Below are 17,044 nucleotides of genomic sequence, written 5' to 3' on the forward strand. Positions count from 1 at the left end.
TTCCTTCTCACCCCCGCTGGGTTTGGTCAGACCCTTTAGCATCCTCAGGTCTGATGTTTTTTGCAAAACCATATTAATCCAGTTGTCAATAGTTCATAATTTTAATAGGCTACATCCCTGCTAGGTTGGGGAGCTTATATGGGCAATTGCACGGCACAAGGAACATGAACATCTCAAAAGTCTAGAATGCATATCAATATACTGGAATTACGTGCACTAAGAAAGGTATGTGAATCTTTTCTTCCATTCATCTGCTCTCACCATGTCCTGATATAGTCAGACAACTACAACTGTCTTCTACACCAACAAGCAAGGGGGGTGGGATCTGCCTCTCTGTGTGCAAGAGGCAGTCAAACCAGTTCCAGAGACTGTCAGCAGTCAGATCACCCTATCTGCAGCCTACCTTTCAGGGATGCAGAATGTGCTCGCATACTTCTTCAGCTGACACTTCATGATTGACCACAAGTGGGAAGCTCACAACACGGTGCTGCATGACATTTTCACACAGCGAGGAATCCCAACCAGAGATCTCTTCACTTTCCAGGCGAACAAGAAGTGCGCAATGTATTGCTCCAGAGGAGCCCTAGGTTACCGCTCCCCGGGCAACGCTCTCCTTTCCTGGCCAGACCAGTTCAACTTCCCTCCACTGCCGCTACTACCACAGGTGTTATGCAGAATATGGCAGGACAGGGCAACAGTCATCCTGATCTCCCCTTTGTGGCCCAGACAGTTCTGGTTCCCCAACCTCCTGTGCTTGTCGCCTTGGCCGCTGATTACCCTCCCAATATTACCCGAGCTCTTGGTTCAGTGCAACAGCAGGATCAAACACCCCAAATCCATGACTTCTCTACCTCAGGGTGTGGTATTTGGATGGGCGGAATCCCTAGAACGTGCGTGCTCCTCAGCTGTTTGAGACAGCCTCTCTAATAGCATAAAGAACTCAACTAGAAAATGTTGCCTAGCTAAATGAAAATGGTTCTCGTCCTGGGCACAACAAAGAGGAGTTCTACCAGAAACTACAGCTGTTCCCCTCATCCTAGACAATATCCTATCCTTGAAGACATCGGGTCTATCCCTCTGGCCCTTTGCGAGTCCACTTAGTGGCAGTCAGTGCATTCCATCCACGTACTCAGGGCTACTCCATCTTCACACACCCATTAACCAATTGATTCTGATAAAGTTTCCCACCTCCTCAAAATATTGCGCTCCAGTTGGACCTGAATCTTATTCTTTTGGTAATGACAAGACCCCACTTTGAGCCTTTAGCTACTTGTTCCATGTCCTTCCTCTCCATAAAGGTCACTTTTCTCGCAGCCATTACACTAGAGAGGAGGTCTGTGAACAGGGAGCAATGATGGCAGACCCTTCCATACACTGTGTTCCACAAAGACACAGTTTCTTTACACCTACATTGCAAATTTATCCCTAAAGTGGTTTTGGAATTTCATCTGAACCAGTCCATTCACTTACCTGTATTCTTCCTGAAACTGCATGCATCGGCAGAAGAAGGTAGACTCCACTCCCTCAATGTTCGATGCGTGTTGGCCTTTTACCTTCAGAGAACAAAACCAATCAGGAAGTCCCGGAGACAATTTGTTACTATAGTGGAGAGTGTCAGAGGGCACGCTGTCTCCACCCAGAGAATTTCCAAATGGATATCTGGTTGCATTCTACTCTAACAGTTCTCGAATCTCCCGTCCCCTATATGGGTATGAGCTCTCTCCACTACAGCTCAAGCAATGACCATAGCGTCTCATCAGGACCGTACCCCTCCTAGATATCTATCAAGTAGTCACATGGAGTTCCATCCACACGTTTGCAAGGCATTATGCACTGGTATAAGACTCAGCTGCTGATACCTCCTTTGGGAGAGTGGTTCTCCACTTAACCCTACCGTCCTCATCCTTGCACCCTCCTCCTACTTACGTACTGCTTGTCAATCACCCACAGTGGAATACAATAGAGACCATCGCTCAAAGAAGTTACTTATCTGTAAGTGGAGGTTCTTCAAGATGTGTGGTCTCTGCCTGATCCTACTGCCTGCCTGCCTTCCCTTCTGCTTCGGATATTCTCTGATCGGCAGTGCAGAAGGAATTGCAGAGGTGGTTCGTCCGCCCCACCCTTTATCACCTATGTCGTGGGCATGGTGAACCAGGGTGCATGCGTGGACCAACAAACATTACTTTCAAATTCTCCGGGTGCAGGGTGTGCATGCATAATCCCACAGTGGAATACAGATAGGGACCACATATCTCAAAGAACCTCCAGCTACCCGTAAGTAACCTCCTCTTTCCTGGAATGCGTTTAAAAACAACTTCAGAGGTATTTTCAATAAAGAACTATGCATCAACAGATCTGTCAGGATCAACAAGCATGTCTATAGTTGAGATGCTGAGACAGACTATTAGCAACAGTTTCTTATATCCTTGTCTTTTTATTCCTTTCACTTCCTATTGGCAGCCACTTTCTTTGGTTACCAGACTGACACCTAGCAAGTGATGGCCAGTGTCTTACAAAGTATTTTGTTATTTATTGCAGTACTAATCTAGTGTCTTCCCCGGAGGTGTTCAAAGCACTTTGAAGACATTAAACAAATAGGATGCAATGGTATTGGCTTAGTTAAAGTAGTTATCATTCTTATTTTCTTATCCTGTTTCTCCATTTGTATTTGGCTGCTTTGGTAGATGACAAATAGGTTTTTTTGATTGTTTTGTTTTTTGGTGGTTTTTTCTTTTAAAGCTCATAATGCAACTCTCTCCGATTTGAATGTTAGGCAATTGTACTGCACCATGTTGGTCCTTAGTCACCTTCTTTCTGCTCATATCTTTGGTTCTTAAAATATTCCAGTCAAATTCTTCAAATGTTTTTAATGCCTAAATCTACCCACTGCCTCCCCCAAATCAGAATGAAAGTTTAATTGATATAGAGTGTGAGTGCATACACTCACACTGGAATTTATGTTGACTTCTGACTAGTATAGTTAGATTTTGCCATTGCACTTAATTTTGGAATAAAGTTAATTTCTCTCGTGTATGCTGATGAATTCAAGTAATAAAATTATACTGTTGCACACTGATTTTTTCCATGTTTCTCAAATGAGCAGTCTAAACACTGACAGTATTTCTAGCTGATCCCATGGAATTCAACCATTATTTAGGCCCGAATACAGGATTTTTTTTTTCCAGATTTCTCACTGTTGCTAACATGGGTTTAGCTCAATCAGTGCTAGCAATGTTGTGGATCATAGTGTAGATGGGAACCTTGCTGCTGACAACATTTTAAGCACTATGTCATCTTACCTTGCTTAGAGCTGGTCTAATTGACATGGTGTTGAAACTGGTGGAAGCAGCTGGCCATCTGTTGACATTTGGGCTACCCATGTTGCTAGTTCTGGTGGAGCTGAACCAGTGTTAGCAACAGTGGGACATTTTTGAAGACTTTCCCTAGAATAGACAGGGCTCTAATATGAGAGACGTGACAACATTCTGACTGTTTCAAGCAGAGTACAGTGTATATATAGACTCAAATTCACTGCTGATGTAAGTGGGCAGAACTCCATTGAAGTCAATGGAGCTGATACCATGTACTTTAGCAGACAATTTGATTGTGATGCGTAAAATAGCCAAACAAATGGTATTTGTCTTTAGTTTAACACCTTAATTATACAGGATGGACTGAGATACGTAGGCCTCAGTGTTGTAGAAGAAGCAGAGTATAAAGTTATATAAATAGATGCAGAGAGCAGAAAGGAGAAGTTTATTCACAGAGGCTACTAAAGGAACAATAGTAGTGCTCACTTCTAAAACAGTTGCTAGCCAGTTTTTCAGAAGGAATGCAAGATACCAAGACATATCTAACTGTAAAAGGAATAGTGTCTAAGACAGACAAAAAAAAAGTTGGTCTAAACTTTCATGCAGACTGCAGGTTTTCCAGCAAAGTATGCACATGTAAAACAACTTTGCAACTGGAAAATAATTAGTGTTCATTGTCTGGAAATAGACCTCTAGAACTTAGACTGATTGAGAGGCACTTTAAGGTCATTGAACTAATTTAATTTTTTTTTTTGAGTGATGGTGCATGTTTATTATGCTAATAGCTAATGAAATATTTTATTGCTGTTTGTTTGACACATTCTCATGTGTTAATGTTATGACTGGTTTGTAATTTAAAACAATTTTTTTTACAGGTTTTCAGTAGTCCTGAATCTGAGAATGACTGACTAACCTGCTTAGCTGATTTTCTTATGTACTATCTTGAAGATTCTACACTCCAGGGACCAGTCTAATTTGTAGTTGGGCAGTCTCTTTTTAGGATTTTGATCTCCACCCAGTAAATGTGGTTGCTTCCCTGAATAGGATCTGACTGCATACAGTAGTAGGGATAGAGAGGTAAAATGTATAAGGAGATTGGATATTGTAAAAAGGGACATCATTAACTTCAGTTACATTTCTCCCTCAAAATTTTGTACCTACTAAAGTTACAAGTAAATTACTAGAACTGAAAGAACTGTATTAGAAAGAATATTCTCTATATTTTCATTTTGTTTAGTCTCTGCATTTGGCAACATTTTGGGCACAGTCAGTTTACATGCATGGAAATAGTGGGAGTTAGTTTCTCTTCTGCCCTTATAAACAAACATCAAGAGGGGAGAGAAATATCCCTTACACCTTCCATTTATAAGGGGGGGGAGGGTGGAAAGTGTATGAGGGCATTCTGTTTACAGTGGGCTCTATCAGAAACTGAAGGAGTTTTTACATAAGTCATGGTAACAGTGCCTTTTCATTCTCTGTTCCTAGTAATTTCACACATTTGGGGCTTGATTTTTCACAGACAGTGGCCTGAGATCTGCACCTATTTTTCTACGTATGTGCATGTTTTCTATTGCACATTCATTTACTGCAGTTGTGTACACAGTGGGAGGGATTGGCATGCTCACAAAAAGTCCCTGACTTGAAAATGCACATGTATATACACATTTAATGCACGTGCACACACACACACACACAATAACTTGACTTAATTCTGTTTCAAGTGATCAGAAAGCATAGCAACTCTATTAATTATTATTATTTTATTGCAGTAGTGGTACCGCAGGGATTGGCAACTGGTAGCCCAGGGCTGCATTGGCCCACCAATCTGGGGCATAGCCCACCCAGATTTGAGCCTGAGAGCAGGCAGCTCTGGCAACCCCGGGAGTGAGGGAAGGTGTGAGAAGCTCTGTTACCAGGGAGCAGAGGTCAGCAAAAGGGGGCAAGAGGCGGCTTTACCCACTGTCTGGAGGAGGAAAGGAGGCTGTTCCCTAGCACCTACGCGAGTACGGGCAGGAGGCAGCTGCTCCCTGGTTGCAGTGGGCTCATTCTAGGATGTCTCTGGTGGACCGCACCTGGAATTACTGAACATAGGCTGTGATAAATAAGAGGGGGAATAACTTCCTTTGATGGACAGCCAGCCAGGTAGCTGTAAAATCCCTCTTGGTAGCTGTTCTCTACTTGCTTTACCTGTAAAGGGTTAACAAGTCCCCCAGGTAAAGGAAAAAAAAGTGGGCACCTGACCAAAAGAGTCAATTGGAAGGCTAGAACTTTTTAAAATGGGGAAGAAACTTTCCCTTTGTCTGTTGCTCTCTCTGGGCTGCAGGGACACGGAGCAGTAATGCTGTAACCAGCTTTAAGTCAGGTATGATTATAGATTATCAATTCATACCTCAAACCCACTTATCTGGAGCCTCAGATACGTACGTAAAATTAGGGAATGTCTAAAAAGATGCGAGTAGGGTTATTTATTTTATTTCTTATTGGCTTGTGGACTCCTCTGTGCTAAACCCAGATGCTTTTGTTTGCTTGTAACTGTTAAGCTGAACCCCCAAGAAAGCTATTTTGTGTGCTTAGTTTTTGGTATTGCTCTTTTAAAATCTAGCAAAAGCCTAAGTTCCAGATGTACTTTCTTTCTTTTTGTTTTTAATAAGAACAGGATTGGATTTTTGGTGTCCTAATAGGTTAGTGCATATGCTCTTTGACTAGGTGATGGCAACAGCTAATTTCCTTTGTTTTCTTTCTCAGCTCTTCTCTCAGGGGTGTGAGGGGTGAAAGGGCTTGAGGGTGCCCCACAGGGAGGAATTCCCAAGTGCTCCTTCCTGGGTCTCAGGGGTTTTTTTTGTTGTTTTTGGGTTTTTTTTGCATTTGGGTGGTGGCAGCGTTTACCAAACCAAGGTCAGAGAGAAGCTGTAACTTTGGGAGTTTAATACAAGCCTGGAGTGGCCAGTATTAGTTTTTAAAATCCTTGCGGGCCCCCACTTCCTGCACTCGAGGTGCCAGAGTGGGGATTCAGCCTTGACATAGGCACTGGCATCAGAACCGGGGAGGGGGGTTAAGGGGCCATGCCTCCCCACTTTTTAACAAAAGAAACATAAGCACAGAATTCATGTCCCCCACAGATTTTTTTTATTCCCCCTGCAGAATAATAGATTCTGCTGGGGGAGGTGCTGCAATTACACTTTTCACCCACCAGGGACTGCTGTGGCACCAGAAGAGAGGGCAGCTGGCTCACCCGTGGAGCAACAAGCCCTGGAGAGGGAGGGGGCCCTTTGGCCTTACCCCCCCCCCCACACACACACACAAAGTTTCCGGGACCCTTGTAAACAGGGCTAGCATGTCAGGGACCAGGGCAGGGATGGTACAAGCTCATATTTTTCCTCGACTGCCACGGCTTCCTCTTCTGCTACATCCTGGAGCCTCTAAAAAATAAATGTATGGGTTGCCAAAGGGTTTTAGTGGATACTGTGGCCCTCTGCTACCTGAAAGTTGCATATCCCTGGCTTAGTGGCCTCATTCACTGCACAAACATATAGTAAATGACAGTCTCTGCCCAAAAGATCTTCAGTCGAAAGGACAAGATGAAATAGCTGAATGATACAAACAAAGGGGCTGGTGGGAAAGGTAACTAATAGGCTGCTTTGTACAGACTAGCTGTAGGCACATTTCTTAGCTACCCATTAGTAGTTACTTGGTTACTATCACAGTAATATGAAGTGATCCACTCTTTTAAAAAGGAAATGATTGGTCTAAATATTTTTCCAATGTGATCAGGGACAGGAATAGCTGATAATTCAAGAATATTCTGACTCAGCAAAGCACATACCAGTTACCCATTGTTGTTTTAAAATTTGGCTCTCTCTCCACCTCAACAGGGTATTTAGAAGCCAGTACACTAAAATCCAAGTAAGCAAGGTCTTGTATCTTAAGTACTACCTAAGTACATGGCTATTCACCCTTTCCTATACAAAGCCTGGGCAAACATGGCTGAGTTGTGTCCTTAAAGCAGCATTTTTCCGCAAGACAACCGTGCGGCTGTTTGTGCAGCCACATCTCCCTTGTTGCCTAAGGGTTCATATCAGTGCATTCTGGGAAATTCTGGGCTGCTGTCTCAATCTGCCTCAGCAGGGCACAGAGAGCCTGGAGGAGGACAGAGAGCAGAACATAGGGCAATACAGCCTGGGATGTCATGCCACCCCGAGAGCTAGGATGAATGAGGACCAGCCAAATGGGCTAAACGGTGGTTAGCAGGTTCTGTCCACACAGCAGTAAGTGTTGAAGAAGTAGCAGGAAGATAGTTATGTGGCAGCCGAGGCCACTAAACACTGTAATGTAGCTACTCTGGTCACTAAAGTGTGTGGACATCAATCATGTGCAGAGTTAAGCATGTACAAGCTGCTTACAAAGCTGGTTAGAAGTTGTAGTGTATTCTGGATATGGAGAAAAGACAGACCTTGTTATCACATTGAGGAAACCATTCTCAATCAGAGAACATGCATGGAAACTATATATGGAAAGTAGCTTTTTAGGACTGGGCAAAACGGGGCTTATGATGGAAATCTAATTACAACCCCAGCCTCATTCAATGGGGCGCCATAACTAGCTTCTGGCAGATATGTGGCCAGAGTTGCATGCATTCTGGCCAGTCTAGTACACCTGCCTACAAAATGTGTCAGTCACAGATGTTCCAACCAGTTCAGAACAGACACTTATCTGCATCTTCTACAGTTTTTGTGTTTTTGCAAAATTATGCAGCAGTATCTGATAGGAGTGAAGTGCCTGCATCCCTTAGCTGTTCATTTCCAGACTTCTGAGGGAGATGGGTTGGTAGAACTATTCTGTGGAAATTCACACATTCTTTGGGACTCCATTGACATGCTTTCAATTATAACTATTTGCTAATTAAGTTTTTCATTTACAAGTAAATATGTGCAATCTGGCAGTTACAGTTGCCAGTGAAAAACTATAGCTGAATTTCCCAAAGTGTAGTAGTGTTGAATTACATCAGCCTGTTTTTATTTAATGAATAAACAGTTCTAATATTTGTGGGATTTAATTCAGATGGGAATTTGTATCAAGAAGCTTGCAGCAGACTTTGGTTAGCCCTGCCTTGGTGCTCATTGTAGGGGAGAGGGGACCAAAAGCCTTCCCTGTGCAATGTGGGCACAATGCCAGTCTTCCGTGTAAAGGCTCTGAAGCTAGTGATCTACATTAAACTCTCTAAAATAGGAATGGCACCAGCATAGCCTGCTCTCTTCAATGCCATCCAGCAGAACAAGCCCAGTCTGCCTGTGCACCTTCCCAATATGGCCAAGCGGCTTTGATGCTGTGGCTCTAAAAAACTAACACCTGAGTGATTTGTCCATCCACGCTGAGAATTCCTTCAAAGGAATTCTTTTGGGTGATCTTTTCCTTTAGAAAATGTCAGTGCTTTTTAATGCCCAATCTTCCCTGGTGTTGGGTGGGTGCACTGGGCTAAAGGAGAGTGTGGATAAAGGAGCTCTGATCCCACTCTGTCCCCCAGAACAGGATCATCAGTAATGGGACACAATATCCTGCTGACACTTCAAAATGCTAGGAGGGGGCTCAGCTACCATTCACATCTGAGATCCAAGAGGGAGTGCTTTCTTGGTTAGGTGGATAGTCAGAAGCAGCACTATGGATGTCTCTGATTTACCCCACCCATTTTGCTTTGTACAGGCAGAATTGTTGTGGAATCAGCACGTGTCTGCTTATTTCCCCTCAGCATGCCAGGGCAAAAGCTAGCCCTTAGGTTGCAGATATGCAAAGAATGTTTAAAATGAGGCTTTAAAGAAGTTTAGCTTTCCATAAATATCATATTGCATAGATAACCGTGTAACTATTGGTAGCAACATTGCCATGGTTTTCACTTGCATTCATATGTTTACTTCCTGTGTGTGGATTTTAATCTAACAGCCACGTTAACTGACAGGGGGTACCACTAAAACAGCCAAGTAAACGGAGTCTCTGTTTAAATGAGTTTTCTATTTGAGATATTTGAGCACAGTCCCTGAATGTAACTGTTACAATGAACAAAATGTGAGCTTCAGTTCAGGATTGCCGATGACAACATTCTTTTTCCTCAGGAAGACTACGATCGTCTGAGACCTTTATCTTATCCTATGACAGATGTCTTCCTTATCTGCTTCTCAGTGGTAAATCCAGCCTCATTTCAAAACGTGAAGGAGGAGTGGGTACCAGAGCTAAAGGAATATGCACCTAATGTACCCTTTTTATTCGTAGGAACCCAGGTACGTCTGATTTTATTTTGCTTGTTTTATTTAAATAATCCAGATCATCTAACGTGTGCTTTCTTTGGGCCCCGGGCCCCTGCAGCAGGATCCAAATAACTCCCTTTCTCTGACTTCAAATGGAAGAGTTAGACCTAGCCTACACCTATAACTTAGGTAGACATAGCTACGTTACTCAGGACTGTGAAATATTTCACGCCCTGAGCACTGTAGTTAGGACATAAGTACATGAAAATGGTCTGACCCAGTTTGGCCACTGGTCCTACTAGCCCACTATCCTGTCTTTTGACAGCGTCTGGTATCAGATGCTCCAGAAGGAATGAACAGCACAGGGCAATTATTGAGTGATCCATCCCGTTGTCCAGTTCCAGCTTCTGGCAGTCAGAAGTTTGGGGACACCCAGAACATCGGGCTGCGTCTCTGACGATCTTGGCTAATAGCCACTGATGGACCTATCCCTCCACGAACTTATCTAATTATTTTTTGAACCCAGTTATACTTTTGGCCTTCACAACATCCCCTGGTAATGAGTTACACAGGTTGACTGTGCATTGTGTGAAGTAGTTTTAAACCTGCTGCCTGTTAATTTTATAGGGTGACCCCTGGTTTTTGTGTTACGTGAAGGAATAAATAACACTTCTCTATTCATTTTTTTTTATCCATACTATTCATGATTTTATAGACCTCAATCATATCCCCCCTTAGCTGTCTCTTTTCTAAGCTGAACGGTCTTAGTATTTAACTTCTCTGCATATGGAAGATGTTCCATACCCCAAATCAATTTTGTTGTCTTTCTGTCCTTTTTCCAATTCTAGTACTGTATATCTTTTTTGAGATGGGGAGACCAGAATTGTATGCAGTTTTCAAGGTGTGGCTGTAGATTTATATAGTGGCATTATGCTATTTTCTTTCAGACCTTCCCTCTTATTAAACAACCTAACCCTGAATGTAGACAGACATAAGGTCAATGGACAGATTCTTCCACTGACCTAGGTACTGCCTTTCAGAGAGGTGGATTAATTACGTCAATGGGAAAAACCCCTTCCGTTGATGTAGGAAGCATCTATACTATGCTGCTGTAGTGTAGACATGACCTTGCTCACATCCGACAGTAGGAAAACAGGGTCACTTGTGTTATAAGTACTCCTGAGTGAATAACCGATTCTTCAGTTTGTTGGCCAGACTGAAAAAATTAAAACTACATATTGGGGAGACATAAAATGAATTTTTTTCTAAATTTTTGGTGAACTGAAAAGTCGAAGAAAATTATTGTTTCAGAGTGATACAAAATGTTTAGTTTGACATTTTAAAATCTTTTTAAAAATAAATTTCAAAACAAATTTGTTTAGATTGTATACACTTCATTTAGAAAATTTCAAAACAAAATGTTTCAAATTTATGGGAATATTTTTAGGTTTTTGTTTTTTTCCCCCCCAAACTAAATCCATGTGGTGAATTCCCCATGAATTTGCAAAATGTTTCCATCAACCTGGATCTGCATTTTTCAGTGAAAAGTTTATGCCAAAAAATCTCACCCAGCTCCAGAGTTATCTTCATTCTATTAAAAAAAGATGCATCGTGTTACACAAGCACTTGAGGCTGTTGAGCAGGGGTCTGGGATTACAAGCATTACTCTTCCAGGTAACTCACTGAAATCAATAGGATTACTAGTCCTAGAATGCACTGCAGGATCGGGCTCCACATTACACGCATAACCCTGTGCCACGGCTAACAGTCCTATCCAATACCCATTGAAACTAATGGAGAGACTTCTCTTGATTTCAAAGAACATTGGATTTATAAGGAACCAGGGCGTAGGCAGTCTGGCTTAGCGGTCATGGTGGGCTGGTGTCCACAGGTCAAGGATGGCCATGAGGCGGTAATCAGAGAGCAAGGATCGGAGTAGTCACTAGAGCTGGTATCAACAGGAAAGAGTCCGGCTCAGAGTCAGGCTGGGGTTGGAGGCCAGAGATCAGAAAGCAAGGTGAGGTCTGGAGTCACAGCATGCCAGAAGTCTGCATGATTGCCTAGACTACTTCCTGGGGCACCCTCCAGGGTTAAATAGTGAGCATGAGCCAATCAGAAGGCCACAGGGTGCTGTCACCATAGTGCTCCTTGGATGTGGTGCTGCTTGGCCTCTCAGTAGCAACATGGGACTGTCAGATGACCTAGGGTCCACAGTCCCAGGTTCTAGTCCCACGGATTCTTACAGGATTATGGTCTAAGCGGAAGCAGCTCAAATTTCCCCAGTATGTGTTGGATTAATCCTGCCCCTCCTGTGTTCATTGGTGGTTCTGGAGTGTCACACTGAAGTTAAGGAAAAAAGCTGAGAATAAATAACCCACCTACCCTGCCTTTTGGATACTCGGGTATTGGAGACCTGATCTACATCTTCATGTGGCTTTTGGATCAGGCCCTAGAACGGAGGACATGATATGGCTCAATGATTTCTATTTGACGTGTGTAATCATTATGCAATATTATTTCCATCTTTCCTACTAGATTGATCTTCGTGATGATCCAAAAACTTTAGCAAGATTGAATGATATGAAGGAGAAGCCTATATCTATGGAACAGGGACAGAAGTTAGCAAAAGAGGTAAATCAGACACTCGAGGAGAAAAAAACCTGCTCCTACCCAACTTATTCTTGATTGCATTTTTTCTTCTTATGTGCTATTTTCATACATACTTCACCAGTCTAGATAACCAGCTTTTATAAAACCACTACTAACAAGCAGACTCACTTAGATGTTTCTCTTTTAATTACAGTATAACTCTTTTCAGTACAGAAGTCAATAATGATCATGAGTCAGATAATTAATTAAAATAGGGGATGTATTAGGCCATTAATCATTACAAAACACTAACTTTTTTTAAAATGTCCGGTAGATGCTAGGCATTTTTATTTATAGCTCATTTTCAGAAATGAATCTACAAGTTGGCCACATAATTTTTTCTTCCTGTCCTTTAGCTGAAGCGTTTAGGACTATACAATCAACCCAATACAAGCTGCTTGTAAACACACTTTCTTCAGAAACAGAACCTAAAGAAATGAATTCCAAAACTATCATCAAAAGACAAAAGAAAGGAATACTTTGCTTTACAGGACACGGAACACATTGGGATGATTTTTCTAGGTCAAACACAAGACTTTGGGGTGTTTCTATCAAAACAAAAAAACCTCAAGCGCTAACGAATAGATCTGAATATATGCCTATGTAGCTATTAAATTCATTATTTTTTTTTGACAGATAGGAGCCTGCTGCTATGTGGAGTGTTCAGCTTTAACACAGAAAGGACTGAAGACTGTTTTTGATGAAGCTATAATAGCCATTTTAACTCCAAAGAAACACACAGTGAAAAAAAGAATAGGATCAAGATGCATAAACTGCTGTTTGATCACGTGAGATACATTTGACAATGGCCAGGCCTACTGTGAATTTCTGTCAAACGTAAATGATACAGTACATAAGTACACAGAACTTGTTATAGATCATAGAAGTTTGTAAGCTAAACTTAGGAATCTAACCTCTGAAATCGGTGAAATCCAGAGGAACAAAACCAAACAAATCAACAGAACTCTAGTAAGAAGCAGCCACCATCTTTTACAAATCCTTTATTTGGACTGGAAGATACAATCTCTCAGGGGTTAAAAAAGTTAGAGCCGGCAACAACAGCATATAAATAATGCCGTAAGTGGAGATGCTTGGCCCAAAACCACGTTGAAAATATTTCAATAGTCTCTTGCTTTAATCACATAAAAATTTCTGCCCAGTCCGTATGGAATCTGCACAAAGAAATACCTTCTCTCTTTGCCCCAGTTATCTGCTTTTGTATGTAAGCTGCTTCCGATTCCAGTATATCCACAGAGGTGCAATAATGAGGCCAGCCACATAGCCAAAGGTAGCTCCGAGGGAACAGGAAATGGGCCATATCTGAGGGCAGAGAGCATACAGTAAAAACAGAGAAACAAGGAAAATATTGTTTGAGCACAAGTTCAGTGTAATCTAAATATTGAAAGGCGGTACAACCCTTTTCCCCTTAAAGCTTGACGTGCTTTCCTAAAGAATGCCATAAGTGTAACAATCATACATGCATTTATCATGAACACTACGTGTTGTACAGTTAACTAATATACATTAAAATGTAACCAGCCTTCTGGCTACTGCAGGCTTAGTATGATACTCACAAAACCATCTGAGAAACTTAAGCATTTGTGTTACCTGAAGTTTGGGCCAGATTTATTGATAAAGTATTCTTCAATTTTTCTGCACACCTTTTGAGACTTGTAAAATGTGCAGTTTTTTTTTTTTTTAAACATACACTTGTACCTTTTGCCTTCTTTCTTCCCAAGGACCTTCTAAGCTGTTGGATAAGTGTGCAGAAAAGAATGAAGAATACCAAATGAGCCTACATACCAAGATGGGGACAGGGTTTGGTTGACTACACATACCAGCATGGACTTGAAAAGCAGGCAGGGGAATTTCATAGTTCTTTCCTACTGCTAGTCAAAGGGGAAGTATGGATGCTGAATGCACATTTTACACACAGTTCAGCAATCAAAAAGCAGGCCCAGTTAAATGCAGGCCCCACTAGGGTTTAGTGTTTAGAAATTCGTTTCATTTCCTAGTACAAGGACAGAATTGGCTCAATATGCTCAACTCATTCTCACACTGCTTCAGGTAATGGGGCTAGTAGTAGAGTGGATTTTTTTTCCATACTTGAACCTGGGGGTGGGGGGGAGGGAGAAACCTGGGGGTGGGGGGGAGGGAGAAATCAAAAATGTATTTAAAGTTAAGCCCTAATCTAGCCTCGGATGTGGTGGTTAGAGCATAATTACCACCCAATAACATCCCGTCAAATGAAGAGCCTCACTATGTTGGTGACAAAAGATAAATTTTAATTTCTATTGCTCTTATAATGATTCTTCCATCATTATGGAAGATTATGGAAGATGGAAGATTCATTCCATCTTCCTCACTGCCAGGACAACCCTTACTATGCCTGCTGAACAATGGTCTCCATTTGGAGGCAAGTGTACAGTGTACTTGTCTTCTCCTGTCTTCAAGGCAGAGGAGAAAATTGGACATCATAGGAACTATCAGTGCCTCACTTTCTAGCTTTTCGCTCCAGGTCTTGGCTTGTGATTCATGAGCAGCAAAGAGTGTCTTTGCTCTTTATGGTACTCATCTTCCTTCTGAAGTCAGCTTTTTCCTCACTTTGATCCTGTCCATTACATCCTTCTAGTTTGGGGAAGCATGTTTCCCTCCTATCCTCTGATCCTGGGAAGTTTAACTCGAATAAGTGCTTTGGTTCTCTGCTGTTTCACCCTCACAGTCCTTATTGTGTGCAGTTTTATGAGTATTATTTGGAGGTCTTTAGGAGTGTAGCAAAGATGACTATCTATAAATGAGGTGCCTTAGGTACTCTTTATTGACCTTAATTCACTTTCCATTCATGGCCCCTGTTTCTATTTGGTAATTTTGTTCAACAGTGTCATGCCTGCTGCCTCTTTTAAACCAAAGACTTGCTCATTTTCATTCATTAACAACGGCATTGCATCTCTTTTGTATAAAGTCTTGAAGTCTTCACACAATAAGGTATTACATACATTTAAAAATAGTATAGTGTGGCCTTGGGTAAGCTTATGCTTCAATTGGATCTTTACATTTCCATTATCAGGTTGAAATCAACTTCAATAAGTTCCAGAATTTTACAGGTCATTCATCATACATGTTTACAAAGCGAAAATCTCTGCAGTGATAACAACAAATATGTTACCTTCTGTATGAAAGTGCCTCTTGCAGTACCACTAGTGGTAAGAAGAAACCATTTGTATTTCAGCCAAGTCAAATACCTCTCGATCCACAATGGCTTGATTAACTTGGCAGTTTTCTCTGTGTCCAGTTCACTAACTCTGAGTGATCAGTGACCCTTTATTAAAAATCTGACCTACATTAATTCAAGTCTGTAGGTCCTCATCTGCTTTTCACAAGTACGTGTTGTTCCTGGTGGCTTTTGGAACCTTTTGTATTTCCCCTTGTGAATCAACATCCCGCACAATCTACAGCAATTCTTTTTTTGCCCTATCCCTGCTCTTACTGGGTCATTCAACTGCTACTATGACTTAAGGAATTTTTGGGGATAGTTTTATCTTCTCCTGGTCAAATTGCAACCTGGGGTAAAGCTCAACATTTAAAAACTCTCCTGCATTCTCAATCATTGTGCAGCACTTCATAACTTTATTTTTTAAAATACTGCTGTCACTTTCTTCATAACTTCAAAAGCATTCTTGCTTGCTTCCTTTTAAATCTGTGATAGTATATTGCAGAATTTTATAAACCATGCCATCAAAATTCAATCCAGGAATCTTTGACAGACCTCTGGAATCCTCCCTTGGCTTTTAGCAGCTGACAGAAATGAGAGGGAGGAAAGAACACACACTCACTTTCCCCAGCAACTAAGTGGAAGGGGGCAAAAAGAGACAAGGAATGCCACCCTTCCAGTGGCACAGAAGGGAAGGATATTGGGCCAGATCCTCAGCCTGATTGCTGTCCCTTTGGACTGCTCTGATGGCACAAAGGAGCTGTAAAGCCAGCTTTACTTGGCCACCCGCGAATTCCCCAAACATAGGGGGAAAATCCTCAGCATGTACAGATGGAGCCTAGCTACGTTGTGCTCGTAGCCTCCAGAGTCAGGAGTGCAACTGGGGGTTGGGAATATTGTCAGAGCCCTTCTGCACCGTTCTGACCCTTTTCTGCTGGAATGGCCCTTGAAGCTGACTTGCAGCCAGGTGCAACTTACAGGAGCCCAAAGGCTCTTCTAGGTTGAATTAACTGCTGGCTGGCCCCCGGACTGAGAAACTGCAGAGATGACGAAGTGGCCTCTGCAAAGTGGACTACTGTGTTTAACAGTAGTCCACACACAGTGCAACTTCCTCCAATTGTGATGTGTCATGGCATAAGTGACTCACAAAAACAAACACGCACAGCAACTGTAACTTCATTGATTCCGTAAGGGCTCTTCTGATCTTCAAGGCTGAGTATCACTGCTTTCGATTGTTTCCTGGACCCTCGTTCCCATAGGTTCTAATAATTTTCTGCTTTGCCTTTTGGAATCAAATTAATTTGCTTGGTCAGGGTGCTTTTTCCCTGGTTTCCGCATTTGCCCTCTGTATTTGAGTATTAAGCTCATGCGGATTGCAGTCCCCTCTCAAAGCTCATTCTAGTCCTCAGAGAATTGTAGAGGACTGTACGCAATTTAGTTTTTCTACTCTCTGACCAACAGGAGTTAGGCACCTGTCTCTGCACATCCTCACTGGTTCCCACATGAAGGTTGGGTCAGGAACACATAAATAGGAAGGTAGGCTGCATCCTCACTTCAGGTCAGAGGGAGGGGAAAGTTTCTGGTTGTGAGATGGGGAAAGCTATGACTTCCTTCGGACAACTATCACAAACTGTCCT

At 42.1% G+C, this 17,044-nt stretch overlaps 2 protein-coding genes across 5 annotated transcripts in view; one reads left to right on the forward strand and one right to left on the reverse strand.

Moving 5' to 3' along the window:
• RHOQ (ras homolog family member Q) overlaps window positions 1-13,854 on the forward strand; it is a 35,497-nt gene extending 21,643 nt beyond the window's left edge. The window contains exons 3-5 of one of the 2 annotated variants that reach the window (XM_048842975.2): window positions 9,416-9,580; window positions 12,083-12,178; window positions 12,837-13,854. In XM_048842975.2, coding sequence (XP_048698932.1) covers window positions 9,416-9,580; window positions 12,083-12,178; window positions 12,837-12,869 — 294 coding nt within the window. In that variant the 3' untranslated portion in view covers window positions 12,870-13,854. Of the gene's footprint in view, window positions 1-9,415; window positions 9,581-12,082; window positions 12,179-12,832 lie in introns of both variants that reach the window. The other variant, XM_048842974.2, reaches the window with a different exon arrangement.
• PIGF (phosphatidylinositol glycan anchor biosynthesis class F) overlaps window positions 13,181-17,044 on the reverse strand; it is a 46,801-nt gene continuing 42,937 nt past the window's right edge. For all 3 annotated transcript variants that reach the window (XM_075127148.1, XM_048842971.2, XM_048842972.2), the window contains one exon: window positions 13,181-13,516. In XM_075127148.1, coding sequence (XP_074983249.1) covers window positions 13,315-13,516 — 202 coding nt within the window. In that variant the 3' untranslated portion in view covers window positions 13,181-13,314. The remainder of the gene's footprint in view (window positions 13,517-17,044) is intronic.

Source organism: Caretta caretta, chromosome 3, assembly GCF_965140235.1.
Source record: "Caretta caretta isolate rCarCar2 chromosome 3, rCarCar1.hap1, whole genome shotgun sequence".
In the NCBI taxonomy this organism is placed as follows: Eukaryota; Metazoa; Chordata; order Testudines; family Cheloniidae; genus Caretta; species Caretta caretta.